At 44.3% G+C, this 11,437-nt stretch overlaps 2 protein-coding genes across 3 annotated transcripts in view; one reads left to right on the top strand and one right to left on the bottom strand.

Annotated features, from left to right (window-relative positions):
• Positions 1–4,692, bottom strand: part of fzd6 (frizzled class receptor 6) — a 9,260-nt gene extending 4,568 nt beyond the window's left edge. The window contains exons 1-2 of the mRNA XM_031874486.1: positions 4,567–4,692; positions 2,983–3,411 (exon numbers count right to left, since the gene is read on the bottom strand). Of these exons, the coding sequence (XP_031730346.1) occupies positions 2,983–3,168 (186 nt within the window). The 5' untranslated portion in view covers positions 3,169–3,411; positions 4,567–4,692. The remainder of the gene's footprint in view (positions 1–2,982; positions 3,412–4,566) is intronic.
• A 988-nt stretch (positions 4,693–5,680) lies between these two features.
• klhl32 (kelch-like family member 32) overlaps positions 5,681–11,437 on the top strand; it is a 26,894-nt gene continuing 21,137 nt past the window's right edge. The window contains exons 1-3 of one of the 2 annotated variants that reach the window (XM_031874469.1): positions 5,681–5,849; positions 7,342–7,463; positions 10,154–10,331. In XM_031874469.1, coding sequence (XP_031730329.1) covers positions 7,441–7,463; positions 10,154–10,331 — 201 coding nt within the window. In that variant the 5' untranslated portion in view covers positions 5,681–5,849; positions 7,342–7,440. Of the gene's footprint in view, positions 5,850–7,341; positions 7,464–10,150; positions 10,332–11,437 lie in introns of both variants that reach the window. The other variant, XM_031874468.1, reaches the window with a different exon arrangement.

Raw genomic sequence — 11,437 nt, 5'->3', positions numbered from 1 at the left:
GGGGGGGGGGGGGGTTATAGGTGGCAGGAAATGACTGCTCGGACGTTTGGAAACACACAACGACTGGCCAGGAGGGCTGGAATGCACAGAGCTGTTGATAGGTTAGGCTGCTGCTGAGCCACTGTGTTGGTGTGTCTACTACAAAATGTGTGGATTCATCAGTGGCATACACACAGACCATTCTAAATCCTTGGGTTTTGAGTAAGCGTATATTTTATAGGCTCCTTTTTTATTGCTTCTAAACTGCTTATATCACCCGGTCTACGTTGTTCACTCAGCGCTAAAACCACATGGACGCTTTAGAAGCAGTGCAGACCATTATCAGACCAACAGCCTATACTGCTAATATTTGTACACAAAACAAACGCATGCATTCCAACACAGTCCACTATTCACTGATTCCTCTCCGCTTTTTTTCCCCTCCTGAAATCCAGTCTGGCAGTGGGCCCGAGTCTCTGGGGCCCATCTGACAGTAAGCGTCCTTGTTTCTCTCCAGCGGAGGTCCTGGACTCCTTCTCGATTCCTCCCCATTGCTCAACAATCTGACCTTTATTTGCTTTACGGCAGAGTTACTGTAAAAACTGCCCTCGTTTCAGAAACCTTCAAACGGGATCAGCAGCACAAGTTGAGCTGATTCGCTCTGGAAAAAAAAAAAAAAAAAAAAAAAAAAAAAAAAAAAAAAAAAAAGGGAAAATCCTCTGCAGATAATTTCATCGCAAAGTATTTCAAGGATTAAATGATTTTTGAAAAAATGGCTAGAAAATCACTTTTCAAACTTCCACTCACACTTTTAAGACCCCTCAAGTGTTCCCCGTCCGTTACAGTACTTCAATTACTCTTTCCATTCTCTTTGTGTTCTAACACTTCAAACTGTTCTGCTTCAAACGCTAGCACACACTGGTGGAATCTGGGACCAAGGGCGGAAAAAGGTTATCCCTCCTCCGGAAAATCCTACTGATAGGCTAGACTGATCCCATAACGCAGCCCAGGTCTGCTTGATTATAGAGTCGGGGCTTCGTGATAAATCACTGCACGCTTTCAAAGAGAGCTATGTATAGTATGTAATGTTGAATGTAGGCCAGAGAGTGCGAGCATGTCACCTGGGAGACAGGACCGTAGAGGTAGGACCGTGTACACGGTGGAAATGAGTGAGTGATTAACAGAGAGAGAGAGAGAGAATACTCGTCGTGGTATGCCGGGAAGGCTTTGTGTGAGAGACTGGGTGTGTCCCTCCCCTTGCTCCAGAAATCAAAGGCCCCTCACAACAAAGTCGACAAAGTTAGCCCGTGGCCAAGGTTGCTTTCGTGAAGTAAGAAGCCTATACCTTCGCCAGATGCCACACAATAGACTCCTTCAACAGATCACTGTTCACACTCTGACACCAAATGTGTGTAACCGAACCCCGGCCTTCAGGAATGCCAGGACGCTAAACGCATCTCTACAGATATTGAGTTCACGGCCGAGGAGAAAGGCAGGACCACACTCGGTCTAAAAAGACATGTTACAAAAACAAGGCCAGTGACACAAGTCAAAATTTGAATTGTCCCTAACTTTGTAGGAATATATTTATTATAATGATACTGCAGTTATTGTGCATATGTTTACACTTTTTTCATATGAGGCTAAAAACTTTAGTGGAAACGGTGTCTGAACATGAAGTGTCTGGGTGGGCGTTTTCCATGGCAACTGTTGAATGACATTTGAGTGCCGGCGTAACTAGGAAACGCTCGGTCAACTTTTGTGGTGCAAGTTCTAGCCCTGCCACCATACAAACAATGATATAAAACATTCTCTCCCCCCCCCCCCCCCCCACTCTCAACAAGCACACATCGCATTTGTTGCATACCATTAGCGATGTAAGAGATTTGTCCCTTTACAACAGTGAATATTTAAAGGACCCATCATGTTCGTAGTCTACATGCAAAGAGGAAGGTAGCAAGCTAGGCGAAATAGCTCACCGACTAGCCAGCTAGGCGAAATAGCTCACCGACTAGCGAGCTAGGGGAAATAGCTCACCGACTAGCCAGCTAGGCGAAATAGCTCACCGACTAGCCAGCTAGGCGAAATAGCTCACCGACTAGCAAGCTAGGCGAAATAGCTCACCGACTAGCAAGCTAGGCGAAATAGCTCACAGACTAGCAAGCTAGGCGAAATAGCTCACCGACTAGCAAGCTAGGCGAAATAGCTCACCGACTAGCAAGCTAGGCGAAATAGCTCACCGACTAGCAAGCTAGGCGAAATAGCTCACTGACTAGCCAGCTAAGCAAATTAGCTCACTGACTAGCCAGCTTCTGAAGGCTAATGGACACTGACATTTATAGACTACAGCCACTCACAGCACGACACATTTAAATTATTTTGATATGATATTCATTGACGTTAAATGTGTGAATTGAATTCTCATTTTATTTACAAGCAGATGAAGCTTCCTTTTTCTATCATAGGCAAATATAATTATAACTCTTCATGGAAACCCAGACTAATGAGATTCCTTAAAATGTGGGTCAACAGCTGTCAAACCACTTAACATAAAGTTTCCCCCTTAAAGCACTTTAAGTTTTGGAAAAGCAACTTATTCCAAACTGTATGACAGTATCACAGATATGTTCGGTTTCGGTGTGTTCCAGTTCATCGTTGAAGATCAAACCTCATATATTCGGAATGTTGTTTTTTGGGACAACCACGAGAATTTGAACAATGTTTAGTGTTAAGCCAAATATTTGCCAATATCACAACCAAAAGGCCGGATCATATCTGTTGGGTCTTTAAATTAAGAATTGATTAAGAAAAGTCATAACCAAACAATACATACAATATGTTTAAATTAAAATATTTAAAACATATGAATCTGGAGATTCATATTTTACAGACTACTGTTTTATAAATAAATAAGTGAATTAGTAAACAAAAACTCTATTGGCAGTAAACACGATTGCTTGGTTAATCCCCAACACAGCCAATATTAGCATGATGATGACTCACCTCCATATTAGTGGCTGCGACATCTTGGTCGTAGTGCTCCATCATGTTGGGAAAGAAGGTCATGTTGTAGGGCATCCCCAAGCACCGATGAACTTTGATGGGCTCGCAGGTAAACAGGCTGTGGCCACTGCAGCTTCCCACCCATATCAGGGCCAGGCACGCCCACAGTGTTCCTGGCATCTGCATTGTGGCGGCTGATTGGAAGTGTATGTGAGAGTATTTGTGTGTGTGTGTGTGTGTGTAAATTAGAACAGGTTTCTTTTTGGCTCAGTGGGAGGATATTTTGGCCCAAATGTTGAATTCCACTGGCTCACACTGTCATCCACATTTCACTTCTCCTGGGGTCATCACAGTGGAGCCGAAGGGCAGAGCAGCAGGTAAAACTTTCCCATCATTGGTCAGCATGTCACAGATAAGAATCCCACATCCCTGAAAATAAAGTGTTCATATTAAAATGGAGTAACACTTTCAGCTCCACAATTACTAAAACTTATCTTGAGAGGCTCGTTTTGGACAACAAATCATGAAGATTTGTCTTCAGGAACCTCAGCTGAGAAGATGTTTGTAAGTGGTTATTACTGCATTTACTACAGAATTACAGACCAAAGCCCAATCATCAAAGCAGTGGATCGCAGAACCTCTCATTGTGCTCATCAGGATCTAAAGGATCAAATTCAGCTAAGCAAATTCAAAATAAAATGAATAAAGCATTTTTTCGGGGGAACCTCCACAGGTCCCGTGAGGTCCTCCGGCTCCAGTTTGAGACTGTTTGGAGACAAATAAGTCAAATGCAATTAGGGGGAATAAAATCCAGTCAATCCATCTGCTCACTTTAAATGCATGTATTTACACTGGGTGGGGAATGCTAACGAGCCAAGCTGATTCAGTGGTATGAGTCTCAGCTTGTTGATGCACATTCAACTGTATCACTGTTTCACATACACACACACCAGACTTAAAAAAAAAAAAAAAAAAAAAAAAAAAAAAACCTCTTGAAAGCCTGACAGAATGTAATACTTTTCTAGTGAATACAGAAGCAAAGGTTTGGGTTTTCCTTGGGGCCCACACATGACTTGTGTGAGATGAGCTGTTTGTGTGTGTGCTTGGCTTCCTGAGGATTATCACATGCTGATAATATCAATGGTGGTAAGAGTTTATCTAATATTACCACATCACTGTTTATGCTAAGAAACCACCTTCAACATTGCTTATTGTTTAGGCATGTGCGTCGGTTGATTATTAGCATAAACATGTCGGTTAGCACATTAGCAACGATTAAAGAGACAGTCAAAATTAGCAAAGCAGATAGTTGACACGGTCCACCAGCAGCAGCACTACACGTAACAAGCACACATGTACAGGTTAGTCAAATAAAATGAGTACGTTGCACAGGACTTAGCATATCCCAAAAAGCTAACTTCTTTTAAGAGTATGTCAGTCCATCGCGGGCAGGAAAGACGTGTTTTCCCGAAAATTAGACGCCAAAGGCGGTGAGAAAGGACAGTAAACATCCCTGCCTCTGCCGAAATCAACTTCTGTACAAGAAAGTAAACAGAACTATGAGGGTAAAACACGAGCACTTACCCCCCTTACCGCCCAGGAGTTCGTATACCAACCGACTACATGAAGGCTCGTTGGTGCACTTCTGTGGATAGTGTGGTAGCGTGTTTCCTGCGACAGGCTCCAGCACAGTCCCTCTGTCTTTTCTTGTCCCGGGCTGCTGTGAAATGAAGCTGCCTTCATGGTGCGTTTGGAATTTCGTAATGAACCGGTGTGAGCACCCAGACATGTGTGTCTAACATGTCATGCATCAAAACGCTCTGGATGGAAAACATTGTGTGTGAAATAAAACATTTCGTTAGTTCTCAATCATTGCAAAGTGGGCGCGTGAATACACCGGCTGCAGCAGGAATGGGGTTTTGACGGGAGCACTTGAACGCTGCACGTGAGCAGATGGGCATATGAAGGATGGGACGCTGAGAGGCCAAATGTCAGGGAGACAAACTGAGGAATTTACTAAATTTAAATTTGCGGCGAAATGTAAGAGCAGTTTGTTTAAGAAAGTCAACTTGTGTAATAATCAAGACAGTATTTATTTTTTTGTATTCAATTTGGTGGATTTCTTTTTTCAACATCCATATAAACAGAAGGCGCTGTTGCTTGTTGAGGATTAGTGGGTGAGGATGCTGTAGTTTTGCTAAATACAGCTGGATGGAAAATATTTATAAATATAATTCCAGAAAGAACTACTACTCAGTATACAGATCATTAAGAAATACAACCACACAATGTGATACAGGCCATGAAATTATAAATAGGCTATGTTAGGTATTAAATAGATAACATCTCACAGATTAAATGTGAAGTATCCAGGACTATGTGGATATAAAACCCCCTAATGTGCATGGAGATAACAATAAAACGCTAGTGCATCATTATAGGCTTTGCTTTCTCATAAGACATTAGTGGAGCAGCCACTAATTACAGTCACATCAAAGAGACTATTCCTTATTTACTGTAGGAGATCCTACGAGGACCCCTGGTGTCCCCTGCAGGCGCAGAACACCCTGTAAACATACAGGCATGCCGTGTCCCAATTATCCACCCGGGGGCGCTGCATCCCCCTCTATGTCCACGTTCATGTGACTGCCGCGTAGAGGCGGGGTTACAATGTAACAATTTAGGTGATACCGTGTAACCAATAAAGTGTCCGCGATAACTGAGCGCATCTGCTCGCCTCTGCGCCCGTCTCTCCCCTCGCCCTGGATGTAAAAAGAGACCAACACCGACCTCGGACATTAGATGACATTTGTTACGGAGGCGCCGCCAGAGGGGGACGGGACTGGATCATAACACATTCATATGAGGTGCGTAAGCTTGTGGCACATTAAGACAGGAGAGGGAGAGAGAGAGAGAGTCGAATACAGTAAATTCCTGCCAATCGGCAAGGAGCTCGTTATAGATCTTGGTGCGGATTGTCTGCGTGCGCCAAGTGATGGATGCAACAGGATTATTGTGATTATTCTGAAGGTTGCTCTCCGTCCCCACAGTTTGTGGACCGAGGCGCTGGCCTGTTGCTAGGAGACCTTTTGACAGCTGGGGGATCTTTTTGGAAAGTGACAGTTTGGGTAAATGCATTAATGGTGTCTGCTTCTCAGGCAACCCAAACCTTCCCTCCTCTTGCACCCCCCTCCCCCAGAGAGTCTAGTTCGTTTTGCGCTGTTAGTGGATAAATGCCTCGTGTGCGTAAATAGACATTTAGCTCTGTGGTGGTTTCCAGTCAGCAGATTACAGTGTTTTAGCAGGCAACAATGGTCCACTTGTTGTGATTATCAGATCCTACAGATATCCACATTCATGGATCATTTTTATCTTTTCTGGGGCCAAAATGATGTCATTTACTCAGTTTGTATCAAATAGAAATTCAAAAGAAGCTGAATATAATGGCATTTGCAATTCATAAGCTGCCTATTGGGGATATTTGTGGAGACAAAGATAGAGAGGGAGATCACCAACGAGAAACAGAGAGACATGGCACATTAGTCCTGATTTGCACTAATGGTGTGCTTCTCAGATTTGATTGCGAGCACATTTGCTTTATTTCCCTATAAGAACCACACCATCAAAAACCTTCTGCAGGCAAAGCTATGAAACATGTGCGGCATGTGTGTTTTGAGGGGTTTGGACTCAGGACCTTAAGGGCCTTCTGTCCCTCATCAGTCAGTAGCAGTCGCCTGCAGCCGTCAGTCTGAAGGTCACTCGAGAACAGATCGATAACTAGATCTCGCCTGGGACTCTACACTCAAGAGCAGCCAGTTGTACACTTAAGGCGAATGACATACATACATACGCAGGCTTCCTCATATAAAACAGCCACAATAGAGCACCAGGGGCGCCTCATTGTATGCCATGAGTGAGTAGTATTCCAATCAGAGTGTCCAGAGCAGCTCGGATGTCGGCGCATCGGTGCCGACCTCTGCTTCCATCCTGAGCTTCTGGGTATTATCTCGCAGGAGACTTGAGGGATATCAGATGCAGGTGTGTAGCACATTATGTCAAGGTTGTAGCTACACCAGAGGGACTCTGTGTAATTTGGACTCCCAGCTTGTTGGGAGAAGTGCTGAGCTTTGTTTATTACCCCTTCTCTGAAGTCTATACGCTGCCTGTGGCTGTCACACGAAAAGGCCTCGGAAGAACAGCTTTGAGAATTGCCAAATTCAAGGCCGGAGAAGGGACAAGTCAGCATTAGGCTTGACGGGCAGTTGCATCCCCTTCACACGTCGCACAAGAGGCTGTCACAGTGTGGCTGGGTGGGACGGATGGACTGAGTAAAGCTGACGTGCTGTTCTGTCCTGTCAGGCTGATGTATGTTCCCAGCGAGGAGACTGCAGTCCCCAGGAGCCACATAGCACCTCTCCTCCACCTCCACCACCACCTCCTCTTCCGTTGTCCGGCGACATGCCTTCTGAACCCAGCCTCAGGTAAGTGGCCCAGTTCGTCCATATACAAGGCTTATTGCACAAACAGAAATGTCAGTCAGCCACAGTGCACGTGCATTGAGAAATGTCAGCAAATGTAGAGAAAGAGCCGCTTGCTCATGGGACAGAAAGCACTGTTCTTTAGGCCGTAACCTGAGGAAGATGTAAGATCCCTGTGGTCATCAAACTTTTTGTTGGTGTGTGATAGATGTTAGACAAGGGCTCCATCCCATTCATTCCTACTGATGGTACTTTCTACTGACCTAAAAGAAACACGTCATAAATATTAACTTTAACAAAAAAAAGTAAATATTTCTACTTAAAACAGCTGGGCTACTCACACATGATGTCGTATTTGTTGTGGATTATTTTCAGCTGTGGGTACAGTGCAGATGTGAGTATTTACAGCCGCAGAAAGGGGTGGATATACTAGCGCACGTGTGATTAACTCAAAATAAACTGCAGTGCCCATGAAACTTGTTTCCCAGTGCAATGGTGTTGGCTTATTTATGTGTGCACAGATGGACAAGATTTATCAAACTATGGCTACCCAGGCACCAGTTGTTAGAAGGTCAACTCGTTGGTGGTTTTCATCAGCTGCCATGTATCTCTCCAGAGGCAGCAGGAAAAAGACAGACAGCAAAGCTCGCTGCTAACAATGCTGTAATCACACTGCAGCTTTAAAGTGGTTTTCTAGTTCTTAGTAGTATTAAGCTTATGGAAACAGTTGTATTATGTGTATTTTGTGTCAGATGAGTCGTCGTTTAATCATAAGGTTGGCGGTTCGATCCCCGGTTCCTCCTGTCTGCATGTGGATGTGTCCTTGAGCGAGACGCTGAACCCCAAGTATCCACTGGCTGCGTTACATCAGCCCACTGTTGCCAAAAAACGCTTAGAATGAGTGCAGAGGCCAAATTCCACAACGATTTTAGACCAAAGTTTAAGTCTTCTGTCGCTCTGGAGGCTTGAGACGGAGAATTTACGATGATCTTGGCTAGAGCTTGGAGACCACAGTTATTAGTCTAGAAATAAAGAGGCTATTTGTTGCATTATGGGAAAATGTTCTCGGCTAATGCTGTTTCAATCTAGATTTTTTAAATCAGCAAGGTACATCATAGAGTACAGCTTCAAACTGAAAGTTATAAAATAATATTTAGATCTATTCAATATCATCAAGGCTTTCATCCCCCCTCAAATCCCCATACAGCTTCTCTGAGTTCCTAAATCCTGTAATTTCCCTTCCTTCTAATCCAGCACGGAAATTTTGTCCTTTTGTCCCTGGGCCCTTCCCTCCGGCAGTGTCCAACCAGCAAGCAAACAGCCTGACTCATCATTCATCCTACCTCTAGCCCATAGTGCGCACACGCAAACCACCCACCCACCCACACATACCCATTATTCCCTCTGTCTTACACGCCGTCACTATGAAGGTGACAGAGCAGGCCTCCTGGCAGACAGCAGCATTTAGAGTGGCGGCTGCAACTGTAAGGGGACAGAGATGGATTCGGATGGACATGGCGCCGTGCTGCTGATAGATGGGTGTACACCGGGAGGGACTGAAGATGGGTTGGAAAACAGGATGTATTTACTGCTCCGTGGGTCCACACAGTCAGTCAGTTCTGTAGTCAGTGTACTTGTCGCGCCCATCGTAAAGAGAGACACACACTAATGGGCAGAAAGTGTTCTTTTTAAGTGTTGGGGCGTGATGGAAATGTCATTCATAAGTAAAGAGTAATGGGAGATTAGTAAAGTGTCACTTGTCTATATTGCATTAATTCAGTTGCATTCTTGGTGCAAGTTCAACTCTATATAAAAAAGATAAATACATTATTTACATTCATAGTTATACACCTTGTGCATAGAAATAATAAAAAAGAAGACATTAAACAAGCATTAAACTTATTCCACTTACTGTTATACCCATGTGATGCTAGCACCATGTACAACTTTCACAGGCTGCTGGTGCGATGAAAACATTAACGTGAACATGTCAAATATGTATTTGGAGATTCGACTCTCAGTTTGTCATTCAATCACACTGTCGGCCTGACAAAAGAGACTCCTCTGTCAATGAACAATGAACTGAGGACTATGAAGCGGGAATCTCAACAAGACTAAGAGTCCGGAGAGCTAGCGGCTCTGCTAGGCTGTAGCCTACTTAGCTAAATGCTAACGTCAGCGTGGCAACACACTCAACGTGGCAATGCTAATGCTGTCGTTTAGCAGATATGCAGTGTTCACCATCTTAGATTAGCGTGCTAGCATTTACTAATTAGCACAAATGAGCCAAATTTGATGGCAATAAATCCAATAATTGTTTCATATATTATATATATATTTCATATATTATATATATAGCTAAATTGGGGGACCGACCGACATTGCCATCCCTAAATATGTACCGTCTTCCTGCTGTACAATCAAAGTGGTCAAGCTGTCCAAAAAAATGTAAAATAATTATTGAAAACTTCATATCCAAATTCACTAACTTTGTAGAAGCAGTAGTTATAGCAACAGCAGGAGCGATATAGTAGAAGTAGTGATAGTACTTGCAATTTGTCATTATTATTATTATTATTAATAATAGAACCAGAGCTTTATCTCATCTAGAAGTCCAACTCCAGTTTAACAACATATCTTATGTGTGCGTGTGTGCGTGTGTGTGTGTGTGTGTGTGTGTGTGTTTGTAGCAGTAGGGAGATGCTGACAGGACAGAGGCTCTGTCAGTCGAAGTCCCACCAGGACTCGGTCCTCGCTGCCCTCAACCAGCAGAGGAAGGACGGCTTGCTGTGCGACGTCACCCTGGTGGCCGGCGAGCAGAAGTTCCACGCCCACAAAGCCGTCCTGGCGGCGTGCAGCGATTACTTCAGGGTGAGTTCTGTTCCGTGATGATGAACTCTGAAAATGTATCTATGCTTGATAAAGGAGGGTTTGTCTGTTCGATTATCCGTCTTCATGATTAAAGCGCCTCCTTTTGTTGTGCATGTGCAATGGTTTGACTGATTTAAAGATGACTGATGTGATAGAGGGGACAGTAACGTGATGTGATGGGTTGCTAGATTGTTAAAACTGCCGCAAAACCTGTCTCACCCTGCTACCTCCATTAGGACAGATTATTAATGGCGGGGCTAAAGGGTCCCACGGTGGTCAAAAATGCTGTTTCAGGCTGCCAAGAAGACAAAAGTCTTGGAGAAACTCAATTTTAAAAACTACATTTGAGACCGTGAAAACGGTGAGGTTTGCATGTACAGACGGCAAAACATTTTTCGGTCGAGATTAAAAGTGCTACAGCACAGATCACCCTTCACCATCCTGCACCTGGATGCATCCCCAGTGTTCGGCTTCAGTCCGATCATTGGAGTTAAACCGCAGAGGTATCTGTAGGTAGGCTCACGCTGTCAGACAGCCAGACAGGAGGTTTGCCGAGATGGGCCGCACAGGGAAAAGTGCACCGATGAAATTTGATTTCGGGACACCGAGCAGATCAGGAAGCAGAAAATAATCCCTCTTGAAAATGAGCGGCAGATTAAACATGTCCAAGTTGCCCAGGGATTATTCTTCCTCCTGTGTGTGTGTAGGTTATTTTTACTTCTCTCGGCAGAGAGTTGAGGGTGGGCGAGTCGCACTCCTCTCCTTCCTTTGTCCTCTTCGCTTTTGTTCTCCCTCTTTTTTTCTTCTAAAAAAGGCCGCTCTTTCATGTCCCAGCCGAGCCGAGCAACACTGTTGTTCCAGGGCACATGGATTATTAGATCAGCCTGCTACAGTAAGCAGGGGAAGTCACTCTGCTCCCCTGTTCCTCTGCAGGGGCCTAACAACATCCTCATCAGTTGTCATCTGACTCCACCGCTGGGGGTTTCATTTAGCTCATTTACTGGGGGAGATGAAGGTGCCTTGTGTCATGAATAGTGACTGTGTTTTCTCCCTCCCTCTCTCTTTGTGCCTCCTTCTTTCTCACACTCACACACACACACACACAC

The sequence above is a fragment of the Anarrhichthys ocellatus genome, unplaced genomic scaffold (assembly GCF_004355925.1).
Source record: "Anarrhichthys ocellatus isolate YVR2014 unplaced genomic scaffold, GSC_Weel_1.0 scaffold81, whole genome shotgun sequence".
Taxonomy (NCBI): domain Eukaryota; kingdom Metazoa; phylum Chordata; class Actinopteri; order Perciformes; family Anarhichadidae; genus Anarrhichthys; species Anarrhichthys ocellatus.
Note: the sequence above shows the minus strand (reverse complement) of the source record. Positions and strands in the feature narration are given on the sequence as shown.